Source organism: Catharus ustulatus, chromosome 1 (genome assembly GCF_009819885.2).
Source record: "Catharus ustulatus isolate bCatUst1 chromosome 1, bCatUst1.pri.v2, whole genome shotgun sequence".
Classification (NCBI taxonomy): Eukaryota; Metazoa; Chordata; class Aves; order Passeriformes; family Turdidae; genus Catharus; species Catharus ustulatus.
The window spans coordinates 61,551,848-61,570,672 of record NC_046221.1 but is presented as its reverse complement, the minus strand read 5'-3'; the positions used below and the strand labels follow the sequence as shown (position 1 = coordinate 61,570,672).

At 40.9% G+C, this 18,825-nt stretch overlaps 1 protein-coding gene across 3 annotated transcripts in view; it reads right to left on the bottom strand.

Annotated features, from left to right (window-relative positions):
• Positions 1-18,825, bottom strand: part of SLC66A2 (solute carrier family 66 member 2) — a 63,464-nt gene that overhangs the window by 18,757 nt on the left and 25,882 nt on the right. For all 3 annotated transcript variants that reach the window (XM_033070934.1, XM_033070942.2, XM_033070928.1), the window contains one exon: positions 3,093-3,309. In XM_033070934.1, the coding sequence (XP_032926825.1) occupies positions 3,093-3,309 (217 nt within the window). The remainder of the gene's footprint in view (positions 1-3,092; positions 3,310-18,825) is intronic.

Here is an 18,825-nt window from a genome sequence, read left to right as displayed (position 1 = left end):
CCAATTTCTCCTTTGGTCTCTGTTCTGTCAGAACAGAGGAGGAAGCTGCAGGATCTAGTAGTAATAATCTTACAAAAAGAAGGAAAATGAGAGAGAAAGGGAAAAATGAAAATTTAAAAATAAGATGTGAGTAGCTCTATCCAGCAGAACAGAGATATCAAAGAACCAGCAGACTCATTCTCAGGAGCACTACAAAGCACATAACTGTGATTCTTTCACTCCAGCTATGCCCTATTACAATAAACATAATGGTCTAAGCTGCAGATGCCCTCTGGACATTTACCTCAGACACAGAGGACATTTTCAGTAGGGGACTTTTCAAGCAGTAACAAATTGAAACACAGGGGTGATGTGATAGGACCCTTTCCACAACACACTCCGAAACGGTATCCTGGTTGCCACTGCAGCTGCCTCTCCCATTTAGCTCTCTCATGGCCCCAGGTGTCAAAGTTTGTTTATTGGGAAATGACTGCTACCTCAAGTATGAGATGTCCTCAGCTTCTCACTTAAACAGGTGTTACTGGTTGGGGGAAGGGTTGGGGGTAGTGTGGACTTTTTTCAGAAACAAGAGTATCAGAGGAGTCTGGCAGGATACTTTGATCAAATGGGACCACATACTGAGACCTTATTCTGTATTTCTTTTTCAATATTTAACCTTTATGAAAGGACTTGTTTGCTAAATAGAATTAATGTATCAGCTGCTCTGTCCCAGTTCAGAGACAGATGAATACAGCTTTTCTCAGCCAAGCCATGAGGACCTGTGAACAACCACTTCTCAGGCAATAGTAAAGGCTGTGATCTTTATCAGGGACACACACTGCACTCCTACACTGGGTGACAGAATTACTGCGGTTTTAGAAGTTACCACCTCCAACCAGGATGTGATTGACCAAAAGGTCACTATATAGAACAGCTTAGTACTCACTGCGCTCTCCATGAAGCTTAAAGTTACAGACACACTAGAAAATCATCTCTGCCATTGAGGCTTGCTAAGAGCATGGCTGGCAGCCAGCCATTTTGGCCCAGATCCCCAGTGCAACTGCTTCCAACAGTGTAACCATCCACACATCCACGTGGCTATTTCTGCCCTGAGCCATAAATAACTGCATAGAGCAGTGGGAATCAGCTAACCTGGGCATCAGCCAGCCCTCACCTGGTAAATATCCATGCAAGTAGGCTGACTGCACTGTTACATACTCCCTTCAGTGTTTCCATGATTGGGGTCTCTTCTTGATATGCTCTTAGAGAAGTGGGAAGTTCAGAGGAAATATTTCCAACAGCTCCTTCAGCAGAAAGCAATACACTGGCAGCTCATGGGCAGAACAGCCCAGTAATGCTTAGAGAACATCCAGTCAATTTAGGATTGCATGGTACTACAAAGTGTGTGTGGTACCTGCAACATATATAAAACCACAGTTTAAATGAAAAAAGAAATAGCACCAACATGTGCATGAATATCCTCCCACAGCAGCCAAAGTTGTGCGTTACCTCATCAGTGCCCAGACCCAACAATGTCCAATGTCACACAAAGTACTGCTTCAAGAGTGGAACTAGAGAGGGGAATGCAGTCTGGAACCGTGGGCACAAGTGATAAAGAGCGTGGCTATGCTTGACCTGGTTCTGTTCCATGGCAAGGAAACATGAGTTTTTATGCTATTTTCCCTTGACTAAGCACAGCACTCTTCTGCCAAGCAGTCTTGGATGAGAATTCTGCAATTCTATGCTTAGCAGTTTACAAAGAACAAAGGGGTTTTTTTAATCCTTTTGCTAGTAGTACACATAAGAAATAGGAAAACTGAAACTCATGTCCCCAGGAAGGAGTTAAGTAAAAGCAAAACACTACCAGTGGCCATCATTAATATGGCATTATGATTCACAGATGAAAAATAGAAAAGGAGAAGTCAAACCAGAGCATTAAAAATATCTAGTAGATAAGTTGCCTTCTGGATATCGCAGGTACAGATTCTTCCAAGACAGTGGGTGCATGAAAAATACCCCAATATTTTGGAAGCAAATCCTGACATTCTGTACCAAAAGGGTTCCCCAACAGAAAATGCCTGAAGCATCAAAGCAAATTTCTGAACATTTCAACATTTCAAGTTAGAAAATATCTCAGAGTAGCTAGTATAAGCATGCTCAAGACAAACAAGTAAAGGGAACCATGTGAACAGGGGACAGAATTGCTTTTGTTTGGGGGTGCAGTGGTTAAGTGTTTTGACTGAAGTAAAAACTATCCCAGCAAACTTTAAAAGGAACGCAGAGAAGTCATAATGAAACAATGAAAGAGAAGACAAATGACCACAGCACTCTATGAACTGAATTTGCTGCTGTATTGTTTCTACAGAGCAGTGCACTGATGCACGACAGTGAAGTTTCCTCTCTCAAAAAGCTTCACAAGTTGCCTTTGTAAACATGGTGTTACCATTTGAGTTATCCAATAAACAGTGTGAAAAGATAATCTGATTTAATGACTCAAGAGTGGGCACAAGATTAAAGTTTTCTGTCCCACATTTTTACAGTCATGACTGTAAAAGTTGCATCGGAGCTTTCATAAGTGTCAGTTTCAAGCTTTGACACAAAAATACATACAGATGTCATTTGCTACAAATGTAGTAATGAATTATAAAGAAGTGATGAGCAGATATGTGAGAAAAAGCTAATTATATGAGTTACACTGATAATTACAAGCTGTAGGCTCAAAAAAATTTCATCCTCTCTATTACTTTTGATATGTAAGATTTCTTTAGATCATTTCTAAGTACCAGTGTAGCACAGCTTGAGTAGAACTGCAACACGTTGCTAATGGCAACAGCAGTGGTTTCACATGTTTATTCACTACGATGTGTTTCACCTTGGAACTCTCCAGCTGGACTTGGATAATGGGTCAGACTTCATAGGAGTCATGGAACTCCCACTGCCTTCAGCAGTGCTGCACCGGCTCCTACTGACAGAGAGTCTACTCCAATTGCTGCTGAATTTTCAAGTAAAAATTGTAGAGGTGACACTGCCCTTCCTGGACAAGCATTCCCACACTGCAGAGACAACGCTCACGAAGGCACACAGACGTGTTTGGTGTAGGACAAGCACCGTACCTCATTCCTTCTGTCGATCTGTTCTGGTAGTTGCGGTATAGCTGGGGCACGCCCAGCATGGCCTCGGTGAACACAGCAAGGAAGCCCAGCGTTTCCACAAACAGGGAAGAGTCCAGCCACAGGTAAGTGATGTAACCAGTCACACCAGTGAAGGTGAGGACGCACTGCACGTAGTCTGTAAACTTGCTCCAATGCCAAAAGTAGTTCAAGTCAAAATCTGCAATAGAACAGCAATGCAAGAAGAATAAAATATGTTTTCTCAACCAGTTCAATTAGGGTGGAATTGAGAATTAGGAAGCATTAGGAAGCCACAGGCTTTGGTGGAAGGGGTCAGTAAAAATGAGGGATAGGATTAAAAAAATAAAAACAAAACAACCAAACAAACACATACACTTGCAATCCTCACCCCTCCCCCCCAGGAAAAACAAAAAAAACCCCAAGAAAAATAAAGAATAGTCCTGATTTCAAAAATATTTTTAGGGGGGATGTTCGATAAAGAAACAAGAAAACAAAAGCCAACAAAGTATTTACAAAGATAACTTTTTAACTTTTCAAAAGAAAGTATTTAAAAAATACCTTCCTGTATCAAACATAAAGGACTCTGGATACTGCTGTAGTGAGGCTGGCATTTCCCACAGGAAATGTTGCACAAAAACCTTCCAACACTAATAACAGGCCCCAAGCACTGCAGTGCAAGCATTCTTTCTCTTAGATTCATTATCTCTGCCTTCCTAGTGACTCAATCCAAGCAGCTTAGAAGGTCACCTGAAGTCCACCACAGCTCTGTTCCCTGGTGCAGTTCAGCTGCCTGTGATGAAGGGCAAGATGCCAGTGCAGCTGCTACAGTTTTACTGAGACAGGACAAGACTGAGGCAAGATTCTCCCTGGAAAAAAGCCTCTCAGAGACACCACCACTTTCACTCCTAGAACAAAGCTTTGCTCTTGCCTTTGCCAGCACCAAGGAGTGCAGGCTGAGCTCCCATTTCTGCATCTGTCACAATAAAATGCTCAGCCACAAAACACAATATCCCCTCTTTGAGGGAAGAAGGAAGAAACCAACCATGGCATTTGCTTGGCACAGTAACAGTGTACCACCGAAAGATATGTATGTCTTATTGATGAATAATAAAATACACAAGCCCACAGTGACTGACCGTAGAGCAATGCAATAAATTAATTTTTAGCAAAAATGCTATATTAACTATTGGATAGCAGGTGCTGTTCCTGCATTCCTTTCATAGAAGCACCTACTTCAGACCAACTGGACTCTGAACCACCAAGGTGATGAACTACTGTTCTAACAGGGATATTACAATCAGCCCAAAGCCATGCAACACACAGCACATCAATAGAAGATTGCTGCTGCTGCCACTTCAGAAGCAGTCAGAAAGCTACAGAAATAGTCCCACTGCTAACTCAAGCAAGGAAGACATCAACCTCCACTGACTAATACTAACAGAAAATTCAGTGATGGGGATTTAGGCACTTAGCTGCCTCAGGATACATACACACACCAAGTAATAGTTTTATTTTCTGCATCTCTTCATACCTTCATATCAGTATCAGTCTGGCCCTCAGACACCCTTTAGTAACTATTCTCTTCTTAGTACTTGGCAAACCCACACCTCAGGATACCTCCTGACTGCATCCAGCTCAATCATTTTTTATTTTGCCACCCAAAGAGGAAGGCACAACTGGCCAGGAGACTTACCCAACCTGCAGCATTGTGAACCATCACCCAGAACTGAATGAAATTACCTGGGGCAAAATCACACTCAATGTAAATGTTGACTTTCAGCATTTTACGGTAGTGGCTCCTCAGCCTCAAAACTCAGGGACACAAGACTAAATAGTCAGACCCAGTGCTGGCACAGCCACTTGAGCCTTGTGCATTTCTTTTTGTGAAGTCTTCCCTTTTTGGAGATGAAGGCCCCATGGCCCTTCACTCATTAAACCTTCCTACCAGCTGTCACATCTGCCCTACACACACTGTATTTTTCCCCCTCTGTTCTCCACATGCTCAAGGATCCTTTTTAAAATATCTATCCCTGGACACCAAATCCTAATTTCTCAAGTTCATTTTCATAACAGAAATCAAAGAACTAAAGCTACATGGAAGGAGAAGTTTAGGAAATTCATGAAACCAAAAAAGTCAACATTCCCACAGCTATCATGAGGCAAGCAACAAAATCCATGCATCCATGCAAACACCTGAGCAAAGATGAGAAAAACACTGTGTGAAACAGGATTTCAGTTGAAGCTGGAGAACTAATTACCAGTGCAGAGATTCTCTTTTGCTCAAAACTATCATGATGCTAGATAATCTCCATTTCACTGTAGCAGTTTATAAGTTCTGGTTCTTGCTATAAATTTTGCTTGATAATATAGTTAAGAAAGAAGGGAAGAAGGGAAGACAAAAGAGATAAGAGCAATCATAACCTTGGATAATAGTTTTGCAGAAAAAAATCAGAATTATGGTAAAAACAACCCAATATATAATCAGTAATTGCTCTACTTAACAGATGTATTCTCCAGATGCAGAAGTCTATTTTAGGACACCACATCACCACAATCTGCATTTTAAAAAAAAATAAAAAATGAGGATGACACCTGACTTTCCATAAGGGTTGTACTTTTTTTAGCCCTTATTTGAACTGCTACAATGTTTTGCCACATGATTGCTTCTTTTTAACCAAGGTTAAAGTTTATTTTCTTTGACAAATGGCTTCAAAAATTCAGAGGGAAAAAAGTCACACACCCATCATGTCAAGATCTGGAAATAAACTGTGACTCATTTTTCCAAGTGGCTTCCTTCTCAAGGGGGTCCAAACACATTAGAGCTGTAATGGGAGGGATACTTTTTTCAAGAAAAAAATGTTGATTTTGCTGAATACAGTGACAGGTATTTGCAAAAAAAAAAAAAAAAATCTTTTAAATGCTTGGAAAAAAAATTTAGTTTTCAAAACAGAACAAAATTCATGTGTGTGCAAACCAGTCCTTATCCCAAGAAGACAGGCAGAAGACACCAATCAGTGTCCCAGACCATGTCATCTGAGAACTGAACAAAGTTATACATATTATTGCAAATATTACTCATTTTTGAAGATAAGTATATGAATAATAAGCATCACATTGGGATTTTTGCCCCCCCATCATCTCTTTTCCTTAGAAGGACAAAACAAGAAATCCCACTGTATTACCATTTATTTCTAGCAAACATCTTAAAAACTGTCGTATCTTTCTACTCCCTGAAATGGGAAGGCACTGCCTGCACAGCTCACTCCATTTTGCCCAGTGAGAATTCCCTGACATGGGTTTGTAACCACACTCAGCTGATGCAGTTCAAGCAGTAACTCCCAGTCACTAACATCCTGTGTGGATCAGAATTGGCATTACTGCGGTGAAAGGTACTGTATTTTATTACCCATGGCTGAGCTCTTTAAACCACTCAGTGAGCTGAATTTTAAGCATGTTAATCCATTGATAGATGAGAGATTTATGTTGGAAAATCCTATTAAAGCTGGGGGAAGGAGCAGCTCAGTAGGTTTTTTGTGCACTGACTGGAGAAAACTACACAGCTTGAGGGTGAAGAAGGATGAGATTAAAAGACCTCCTCTGGGAGGCACTTTGCATGTCAGATATGAAAAATGTAAAGCAGGCAGAGACAGCATTGTAAATAACAATGGTTATTACCAGTCAGGCCAAAATGCAAGTAGTAAATTCAAGATTCTGGTGTGGGATAGATGCCAAGTGACACAAAGCAGAGTCCACAGTATCAACTTTCAAGTGAGGATGACAGAGCGGTCTGAACAGTTACATTATTTTTAGTCAAGAAACATTTTATACCAAGCCAGCTACCATGCTAGTTCCTTTAGGGAAAATGAAGCAAAGACTTTGACATCCTAAAAATTATTTACTGTAGCTCTCAATTTCTCTTACTAGTTGCATCTTATTTTGTGCCTTGACCTTTCTAATTCTGTACCTACATCCTTGCACTACATTCACTTACACATGTCCTTAGACATTTGACCCAGCTCCTCTTTTTTGTTGGTTCCTTCCTAGTTTTGAAGTCAAGGAAAAGCTTGCAATTTCCACTGCAGGTCTTTGCATTTGAGCCCTTTGTACAGCTCTGACAAGGAAATAAACTCCTTTTTTCTCAGGAAGGCTGCTGGTTTTACTTTCTCTCCCACTCCTTATGAACGCCACTACACTACAGTCACTCACCCAAACTGACTCCCATAATTAAACTCTTGACCTCCTGTATGAAAAACACTGCTCACTAACTCCTTCTAAGAGCATGCTGAGCAGACAGTCTCTACCCCCTGAATGCCCTTCTAAACAGATGACTCAGTAGTTAATCCTCCTACCCTTGGTACACAGCTAACTCGTATGTTTTGTGAGACTGTGGTGCTGTTCAAAGGACATCCAATTTCCATCATCTGGCTGTGGACCACAGTGCCAGCCCACCTGACCTGTTCCTGCCACACGATCAAAGGAGTCCAGCCCAAGCAGTCAGATATCCAACGCCTTCCCCAACAACACTGCAATCCAAAATCTGGCTTAGATGCTGTGAAAGAGCCTGATAACAGTAATATATCCAACCTGGAACAGCTACAAAATGCAGTCATGGCTGGGAATTATTTCAGGTTATTATCCATGGTCTGATTCCTGTAAAATGTACACACTTTGCAGATGGAGGAGGCACAGTCTGCAACTGTCTGTGCTGGCTGTGGGTCTCAGCCACTGGGCTACAGTACAACACTCTCCCCCTCATTTGCTCTTCTGCTCTCCAGAGCTCGTGGTTTCTGCTGTAAAAGGGGTTCAGCTCGGAGCTGCAGGCAAATATGATGCTGCTCCTTATCCTAGCTCGGCAACAAGGGCAACTCTTTGGACAGCTGGAGGACACAGACTTGTATCCCCAGGCTGACAAGGGAAATTAACTCAGATCTCTCACACTTCCAATGAGTGCTCTAAGCTACACACAGGTCCTGCACTCAGCAGTAGCATCTTAAAAATAAATTTTGCCACATTCTCTAAAGAGGACTTGCAAGGCACCTGTCACGAGAGGCTGAGCCCAGGCAGCGGATTCCGAAAAGAAGACTTTTACACTTACAGTTCTTCAGCTGCAGCAAATCCTCAGACATTTGCCTCAGGCATTATCTGTCTCCTTAGCAATCCTGATTTCAACTCTCTCATCTAAAAACAGCAGCAGGATTGCAGAGAAGCATGCTGGCTAGCACTCCTCACCTTGCTCATTCTGAGCAGTTCCCAGTCAGAAGCTGGGTTTCTCTATGCTCTGTTCTGAAATACCAGAGTACCCCACAGGGCTCCCAGGAAGTAACTGGGGTGACAAGGGCAGTAAGACTCTGCATGACTGTTACTGGGTGATCCAAAACTTTTTCTCTCACTCTCATCATCCACATATCCAGCTAGGCACTTTCCTCTTTCCTTCCAGAAAGAAGAAAGGAAGCAGCATTACAGAGAACTGATACATTCAGATTTTCTTTCCTCCTTTTTTAAGAACTGACAGAAACCTGCAAATGCTATCTGAAGCCAGCATTTCTTTTACACTCACTGGGGCTGAGAAGGGACTTGTTATCTTTCACTCATGGTACAAAAAGAGAAGAAAGGAGAGCTTAGCATGAAAAATTTCTGGCTCTAATCCAAATCACTGTCTTTTTGAAAGGACATTGTCAATAAACAGACAATACTCTTCATCTGCATTCCTTCAGGACCATACCTAGGAATTTCTCAAACTCTGAGTTACTTTTATGAATCTGCTCAGCCCTGTCACTGGACTACTTCAGCATCTCTCAAACATTCCCTTCTATCTAGTCTTCACACTGACCTGTCACTTTTTCCTCTCTAGCCCATGCAAGATGGGAGCAAGACATTCTGGAGGGTCTTGAACCTCTTCTGAAAATATCAACCCATCCTATACCAAACAAATTTCTCTTCCAATGAAGTCCATTTTTGACATCCCTTGGCTCATACAGTATCTTCTCTTGGCCACATCTAGACTAATGTCAGTTCATTAAAGCCACTCCTCTTAGTATCTGACTCTCCTGAACAGTACTAGTCCTCTAGTCAACAAAAAGTAACCAGCAGATTTTCATGTGAGAGGGGTAAAGTGTCAAATCTTAATCACATTGAAAAAGGTTGAAAGTCTGACCCACACAAACCTTGAAGATTCATACTTTAGTTTTTAAGAACTTTTGTTTTTAAAAGCTCAATGGAGTTTTCAGTACTTCATGGGGGATAGAACACCTGAGATTAGAAGTTCAAGTCTGACGAAATCTCTACATCAACATTATCCCTATCTCCCTTCAGTCATCTTTCCTAGTTTGAAGGCAAGTACTTGCCTTGGTTTTCTTTGCCTTATTTTATGTAGTGTCACAATTTTCTAAAATCTTCTATGCTGGGTCTCTGTTTTGTCTCTGTTTTGTGTTTTTTCCCTCCCATCAGAATTATTACCCACTCTTCTTCCTCCTTCTCAGAAATACTACACTTAAGCAGGCTGACATTTTTTCAGCACTAGCCTGCCCATCCAGGGCTTCTCACTCATATTCCACACTGTCCCGCAGCACACACCTACAAATATCAGTAACTGCTCTATCCTTCCCCTTTGGGTCCTGCAGGGTCCACTCCTCACCAAAGGTAATTAGCAATTGCACGGTTAAGAAATTAATTACATGAAATACAACTACTTCAGAAAAATCTGACACAAATGCACTAGTACACATGAAAAAGTCAAACAATCCGCACTCTATTTCTTAATACCTTGCCTTTCCCATTAATGTGCTATTTCCCTGATTTTACAGCCTTTGGTTTAAGGAAACCTTTGAATACCACTTAGCACAGTAGTCCTCACCAGACATGATTAGCAATAACACCTGTCTTGACCATTTTGTAACCTTCAAAGAGCAGCAATTTAAAAGTTACAATTTATTCTGAAAGTTTTACCCCTGCTGCTGACAACACACATGACAATAGGAATGAAAAGTTAAATCAAAGGCACCTTCTATGTAGCTGACAGCCTCTGCCATACTATCTGCAGTGTAATTGGCTTTGTACACAGCTTCAGTTTATGGGAGTCTCAGAGTGAAGAAGAAAAAAAAAATTTAGAGAAAAATGCAGTTATATAAACCCACAAAATTAGGCTGACCTTTAACTCATCTTCGAGAATTTCCACTGTCTTACAAAAGGATGCAGAATTGTTTACATCAGTTGTGCTGCACTGATACCAGCCCTGTCAACACTTTAATTTGTGTGTTTATATCTAAATAAGCCTGCATACACATACATGCCTCCTCCTCACAGCACTGCTGATGTTATAAGCATGAAAAAGGAAGCACAATTATAAAAGCAAGCAGGGGAGAACAAAGATTTTTTGTTCTAATACAGAGGAAGTTTTAGCAAGTATGGTATCTGTGGACAAGGTTCTAACTGTTGGGCTCATAAATTGCTGGTGGATGCCAGCTGAGCTGGGAAATCCTCATGGAGCAGTACAGCTCAGCTGTCTCTGAACATCACTGCAGAATGAGTGTAACCCACCTGGGGAGTAAGTAAACTCCTACCCCCATCCCTCCAACAAAAAGCATGCAGAAGAGTACTCTGGACTTCTTATCCAAAGCAAGGACATTTCTTGGGGTTCTCCAGATGGAAGATGCTTTTGAGGCAATCTTGCAGCAGGTACACATGCAACCCCCCTACCACTGTACCTTGTGCAACATATGCTAACCAAATTATTTGCTTCCCAAGTTTTGCTTCCCAAGTCCAGCTGAGAGAAAGCACTGGGTCTCTACTTCTGGTGTACTAGTAGGCCAGAGTAAGACTAGGAGAAGAAAAAAGACAACCACCACCACACATATGCCAATACTGCTACAAGAGCAGGGCACTTAAGGCTAGATATATCTAAATCAGTAGAGTACTATATTTCCCCTGTAAAGACTGGCTTCCCCAGTAGCATCACTACTGCAACTCCCTACTGTGTTATTTCTACTCTTGCCTGTTCAGTATAGTTCAGTATAGTATCCCTCCTTTCTATTCCAATGTATTCACTGTTCTTCTTAGTCACCACGTCCACGAGATTGTCTCAACAGTAGGCAAAAGCAGCAATTAGCTGACTTATGACCAATGAAGGAAAACAGCCTAGTAACTTGGCAGCTTGTGGGGCTTGGAAAGCCACTGGAATAAGACATCTGTGGCCCAAAGGATTCAGTGCTACAGAAATATGATCTGTATTTGAAAGGTGGAGTGAAAGCAACATGAACAGCTTTAGAAGCCATGTGACTCAGAATGAGCATGGACCTCAGGAGGAAATCCTTCTCTAAAGTTGCAGCAGTGGCAGTGAAATGGGAAGCTCAGGGAATGCCACAGCAAAGTTTGGATGACTCTGGGCAGCCTCTGCTTTCAGTACAAATACTCCTGATTCTGCTCACCTCCTACACTAGGAGCATCAAAAACCCCAGAGCAAGTCAAACTAAAGAAGTGCCTCAACCCTTCACTCACAAGCAGTGAAGTCAGGCCTTTGCTCCCAACTGAGCCAGCAATGGAGGCGGAAGGTAAGAGATAAGCTCCCTCTTCTTTTGGCCAGATACGCCTTCCTATGCTAACTATAGAAAGAGACTTCTTTTTCTGACAGCAAGATAAGGGATGATGAGAATGTCACAGCAAGGAGAACATGTAGTACCAAGTTTCTATTTTTACAATAATTTTAACAATATTTTACACTATCATCTGCACAGTTTATCGAAGATATCACCCACAGCCCTAGCAGGTAGTACACAAAGGCCTCCAAAAAAGACTAAAATGGAGTAAGTTGAGCAATGCAGAGCAGGCAGCCTTGACTCTAAAATTCTTGTAGTTGGGAGTTATAAATTCTATATGAAAACAGTTTAATTTATTTTGAATAGTACTGAAACTTATTCTATGCAGTTTAAGTCTCAGAAGATACCGAGACTACTGTAATTTTCAAAACAATATGCCCTTTCTCATTTGAAGACTGTAATTAAAGAAATGAATAAAAGTTATTCTAAACATTACAAGACTAAGCCGTGCATTAGACCAGATACAGTTTGGCTCAGATTCCACCATGCCAGAGATTACAATGCCAGGTTGCATGTATAATGCAGCAAGTTACTCCTAGAAACTCTGGAAGTAACTGCCAGACTTTACCACCTTCTGAACTGCAGAATCTCCATGCCTCCAGTGTCCCTTCACAACCATTAAACCAAAACTCATTCTATCCACAAGTCTGCACAGATCTAAATTACTGTATACAGAACACCAAACAGCAGGAATTTCCACTGCACTAGCAGAAGCAATTTACAGGATGGGAGACCAGTAGAGAGTTTCACTTGAATCTTGCAAACTGCCTTACTGATTACAGCACTTGTAACTGGAGCAGCTGAGACAGAGCTTCCCTGAAACAGAATTTCCCCTTCAACTTCTCAGCTGTTTAGTTTGACCAGAGATAAATCTCTGTTTTGACAAGAGCAGTGTTTTTTATGTAAGGTGCACTTGTGAATACCAAATTTTCTGAACACCTCGTGCCTGCAGTTCAATGCACCAAAGCTAACTAACCTTCAAGACAGAACAAAAGGTAGTTGATTGAAGTAAGTGGCTCTGTTACAAAGAGTTTGGTGGTGATACAGATGTGCATTCACAAATTGTTCACATTTCCCAGTAGAAGTTTAAGCCCCTCTTATCCCCCTCAATCTCTAACAGGATAACTCTTTAGCTCCCTGAAGCATTTCCCACTGAAGCCACAAAACATGTGCTTTCTTCTTTCTTTTTTTTTAAGATTTTACATACACCAAAAAAGAACAAGCCTGCATTTTAAGCAAGATTGGTTCACTTATTTGGTTCAAAACATAATCCCACAAACTGTTCTGTCAGTACAAGTGAGGGGGCAAGAATGAGTAGGGGGAAAAAGAGGATCAAGAATATCTTCAGCATTGCTGCTAAGCATCCTGGCACCCAGTCATTGCTAAAAGCAAAAGACTTTGTCTATTCTGCCCCTTTACGAGTATTTTTACTTTTAAAAAGGACAACAAAAAACCTCCAAACCAAAACAGGCAGAAGAGAGTGCATGGGAAGTGTTCACCAGAGAGATGACTTTGCCACCACAGGGCACCATGCTTATATCCCTGGCCAAGTGATTCTGGAATTTGCCCTCCACTGCCGTTGGCCCTTTCCCATTGTGTACTCAGGAGTGCAGGGGATGTGGAGAATGATGACAGGTGAACCATAAACAATGAGCTGCAAACAACAATCCTATCCACAAAATCCTCATTATATTTCTGAGTTCTGCTGTGAAGAAATAGTGAATTTCTTTAAAGAGTGATCAGCTCTTTAACATATACTGTACACAGAAATTAAATGAGGAACAAGACTAATTTAAGCCATTTGCATATTAAGTTTGCCCTATTCCCTAAGTGCAGTTACTTGTTCTACTACAACCTACTCTCAACAGGGGTTGAAGAACGGCATTAGGAAGTAAATAACATCTCTGAAGATACAGTAAAAAATCTAAGGCAAAAGACATTTTCTTAAAATAACTGCTCCTGATTTTTACACGCTAAGGGCTGCAAAGGCAAGAAAGGGCAGCAGTGGAAAACACTAACATAAGCAAGGAGTCACTCAAGTTTGTCACGGTTTGTATAAATGGACAAAAAAAATGGGGGTGATGGGAAAAAGAGAATTTCAAGACCAGCAACTGTTTTTTTACCAAAGGCTATACAAACTGGAGATAAGGAGGGGAAAAAATTTACCTAGCAACAACTGCAGTTCGTGACACTTACAAAACAACCTACTAAAAAGCCACTTTAAGAAAGGAGAGGATGACATAATTTTTATTATCATAGAGATAAATTTAAAGATTAGCTACACACACTGCACACAGAAAAAAACCACAGCAAACTTGCAAACTCTACTGAAATGTGTATAACACCAAAGTAGTCTATGTATTTTAGAAACAGCAGCACTGGTCCTGATTTTGATGGGAAAAAAATCCCGACACTCATCTGACACCTTACGCAAAGAAACAGAGATGTTCTGAATATTTAAAATGTTCTAGCTCCCAAATTATTTTCAGACTTCTGAGTTGCAATGGGTAATAGTAAAAAAAATAGTTTTAAGCAGCTTTTAAAAATAAATAAATGTTTCCATGAAATACTCAGGATCTGTCTTCCTTTCACAGATTTCTATTTCTCCATGGAATCGGTCAGGATGAACAAGACCCTTTTTTGTAAATGTACAATGCACGTAAAAATAAATGTGTCAGAACTGAATTCTGGGATTTGGATTCTTTCCCCCACCCATGGGAGGGGACATAGGATGCTGATGCAGAGATGTAATGCATACTGATCACAGAGCAGAGCAAAGAGAAAGTAGGGCACATAATAAATGCATCTGAAAGGAGACCTTCATAACTTCAGGAATAACGATGGTATAGTTGCTCCCTCCACATGAAGGAAAACATGCTGTTTACTGGTAATCCAAGTGTTTGGAGGGAGACTGTGTACACTCTGCCCTTCGCCATAAATTCACAATTCTCCAAAAAATAACACCTTTTCTGCTGCTGATTTGAGACAATAGAGGAAGCTAAGTTACATCCTTTTTCCCAAACTCACTCAGTGTTATGTCACCTCCTCCTACAGACACTGCACACCATTCTCTTAGTTAAAAGATAACATTCTGAAGCTAAAAACATTCACTCTGAAGCATAAAACAAACTCAAATTTTGAAATGTGATTATGCACCTTCTAATGAGGTCTATATTTGCCAGCCTATTAACATCATTTAGATCACTAGTGCATAGTTTTAACAAGTCAAATGCTACATCTGAAGAATTACTGGCTGGTGCACTAGACCCTGAGCTTGGAAGGCTTTGTCTCCTTCTGCAAGAGCAATTTTTCTACTTTTTCAGTTTTGTTTAGTAAAAATATCTCATTTATTCTAAAAACAAGAAACTGATTGAAGCTGAGTAACATCTGCTTTGTTCTCGTGTCTTTGAATAGTGACTGAGAGTATAAAAGAATGAGAAAAAAAGAGTAAATTAATTTTACTAAAAATCTATCTGAAAATAATAACCACTTCATTTGTTTTTTTTAAAAAGAAACATTTCTGCAAAATGAACCTTCAGAACAAACACTGCAGTTCATTTACCTTTTTGTAATTTAAATTGTCATTTTGCACTTCTATTTTGAATCAATCTTCAACCCAGACAGCTTCTATAAGTTACAAGTAAAAGTAATGCAATATTTGACCATTTAATTAATTTTTTAAGATGATAAAAAATGTAATTTAAATGGATCATTACTAAAATGTAGTTATTCCATTTACATATATCACCACATAAACCAAACTTTCTTTAGTAAAGACACAAAATAATTTATTTTATTCCCATATTTCTTGCTTGGCAATTTAAATCATCATTTGCAAAGGAAGCTCCAACACTAACCTTTCTTTGCACAAAAAAAACTTTTACAGTGTAAGATTTCTTCATCAGCTTTAATGGAGTGTTTGGAAGTGAAAGGGAGATGGTTTGGGCCTTGAGATGGGAGCAACTGTGTGTGGGACGAGACTCTGAAGTGAATTCAGGACCTGGTATGACCTACAAAATAATCCTTCCACATTGTGCTCCTTGACACAGTGTCCTGTACAACCCTCCAGCAGGTCTGGTGCTCTACACTGTGCTAAATGTCACATCACTAAATGTCTAAATAATTTGCCCCAATATCTAATGCAACCTGAAATAATCTATACCAGGTGCATGCAACAGTAAAAATATCAAGCTGGAAGGCAGGAGGAAGATGATGCACCGCCTGTCTCTGAAAGTTGACTGTCACATCTCAGTGCAGACGAGCATAGTTGATACCTAGGCCAAATCTGCTCCAACACAGTATTCCCATCAAACAGCCTTACTGCCAAGGTCTACACCATTTCCCATAACAATGCCCACCTCCCCCCAACACACAGGAACAGAACTGACAAATAACTTCTAAAACAATTTCTTCTCTTCAGCATTCGTAAGTCACTCTTTGGGCATCTGCTAACTGCCAAACATGAGAAGTGACAACTTGGCATCCACACCACAAGGTGTTTGGTTTGGTGTTTGCTCTTCAGCACACCATGGTTCATAAAAAGCTATTCAAAAAATAAAAAAAGGTAAAGCCAGCTCTGAACTTACTACTGCAAAAGAAAATCAGTAAGTAAGTAAAACTTCATGAGGCAGGCAGCTTTCCCTGATGCAGAGCTGATCTCAGCACCACAGAAGGCAGCGTTCATCAGATCAGACTTGAGATCTGGAGTCCAACCACCAGACTGAGCCTCGGATTCAGGCCCTTTACAATTCATAGGGAGAGACTGGCTTGCCTTCAGCTTCTGCAGGCCACTCAGCAAGTCATGGATAGAACCAGATAGGATGCCTTTTTCTTAAGTAAACACTGAAATTTCAGATGTTTCTCCAACCCAAGTCAGGGGAAAATCAGGCTAAGAGTAAGGGATGGGGAACCAGCATCACCTAAACAGCCTAAGGATTGGGATGTGGGCTTCAGGCTCCTTCTGAGGGCTCTCTCTCCTGTCTGCAGCCTGGCTTACCAAGAAACCATCAGAGCCACTCTGCTCACACTAATACACCCGGAGTTACCTGTGCAAGCAGGAGCCTCCACCTGAGTCTCTCATATCCCACCCAAGTGCCATGATACTGCTTTGCAGCCTGTGTAACTGGAGTGCTCAGCTCCAGTCTTTACAAGGCTAAAAGCATTCAGGGCACAGACACAAACTAAATGGGCAACAAGGGCTAAACAGAGTCAGCTGTGAGCACCTTCCTGTGGTGGCAACAGGGGATCCAGAACACACAGAAAAGCAGGAGCACCTAAGCCCCCTGCCCTAATTTATCCTTGCTCAGCATTCATATGGGATACAGAGTACCTAGGTTCTACTGCTTCATTTTCCTGCTTCAGAGATGGGACACAAAATAGAATTTCCTGTGTCATCTCTCAAAAGCAAACAGACAACAGAGAGTGGCTAAGATCTCTCTTTTCTCTCCCTTGAAATGTTCTGCTAGAGTTTGAAAATCCTTTTCCAATGAACCTTTGGTGCATTACTGCTTGCAAAGCGGGAATATGGAGTGGGGAGAAAATGACAATCTTTTCAGAAAATAAAGCTATCAAATTTTTCAGTCCAAGATGGTCAGCGCACTGCATTACAGGTTAAAAGCATGACATTTGTGTCAAAATATAAAAGGGTTTATTTTGTTTTCCCTTGATACAGCAATGAAAATGGCAAAGCACTGATGTTTCAGTGAAAAGTGCCTTTCAACCTCCACCATAAGGAAACTTCTTGTTAAAATGGCATTATTTATAAGACCTTCAGAAGCATTGATTTATTAAATATATTCCCTATTTCTAGCTTACTAGAAACTAGTAACTTCATATTCCAAGTGATTTTAAAATAATTAAAGATAACAGAACATATAGACATAAAATTTAATTTAAAAATCCATCAGGCTGTGTACAATAATCACGTTGTACCTTGAGCATGATCTCCACATACAGTTCATAGAGCAAATTGTGACAGCTTAGACATCCAAAGTCACACCTGCTCTGTGCAGCATTTTAACTGGGACCAAATGAATGCTGCCACACAGCTCAGCACTTCAGGTCACCTCATTGTCCATTCCTCCCACTGCACACAGCAGTGGGTATGGTTATCTCAGCAGGCTCATTTCCAACAGAAGGCCCTAACATATCCAATGAGCAGCTCCCCCAAGTGACAACATCTGCCTTTCCTAGGGAGTATGGTTAGAGTGTCAGCAGCAGAAAGGGAGTGCAGGCTATGCCCCATCTCCTGTACATGCCAGAACTTTAATATTAGCAGGTGTTGACTCTGATGACATGCTCATCTGTTGAACTGCTGAGTCCATACCACTCACTTAAATGCAAAGATAAGGTTTTTTAAAAACTCACGAAATCTACAAAATCTGGATGTTGCAGAATCTGTAACAAGATCACAAAAATGCACTGCAACCAGAAGTTTTCTCCCTAGCAAGCTGTCTAGACAATCCATTATGTCTGAGCAGGTAGCACTGCACAACAGCGCTTCTTTAAGCACACACCATGCCAGCCAGTGCTACAAACCACTTAAGAAACTAAAAAAGCAAGCTATCAGTGTATCTGTACTAACAATTAAAACCCCTTCAGCCTGAAAGTTTATTCTGAAGCCTGTGGGGAGGCGAGTCACACTTTAAAAATTTCTTCACTTACATCTTTTGCACTGAACTGGCAACTTGGCCATCATCTAGAAAATCATCATTTCTCTTCTCACTTTTTTGCTTATAAACTGAAAGAGAGCTGGCAGGCAGCAAAACAGGACATCACCATGAAAGCCAGATAGCTGTCACCGTGGCTCTAAACTCACCTCTTGCTTTCTTGCATTAATAGTGCTTTAATGTGCTTTCACTGGTAAGGTCTGCCCCCTACAGCTCCTCAGTCCTGCTAGCAAAGCTGAGGGAGTGAATGAGTATCCAGGAAAAGGAAAGCAGCAGTTTGGGACTACATAAGTTTATACAATTTACACAAGATTATACAAGAGAGGACGCATGTGGGGGTGTTGAGGGTACAGGCTGATGTCTTTGCAAGGCTAGTCCATCATCTCTGAAAGATCATGGTAGGAGAGATTTTCTCTTATTGGGGACAGGGGAAGGAAAGGTAAAAAAAATCACACC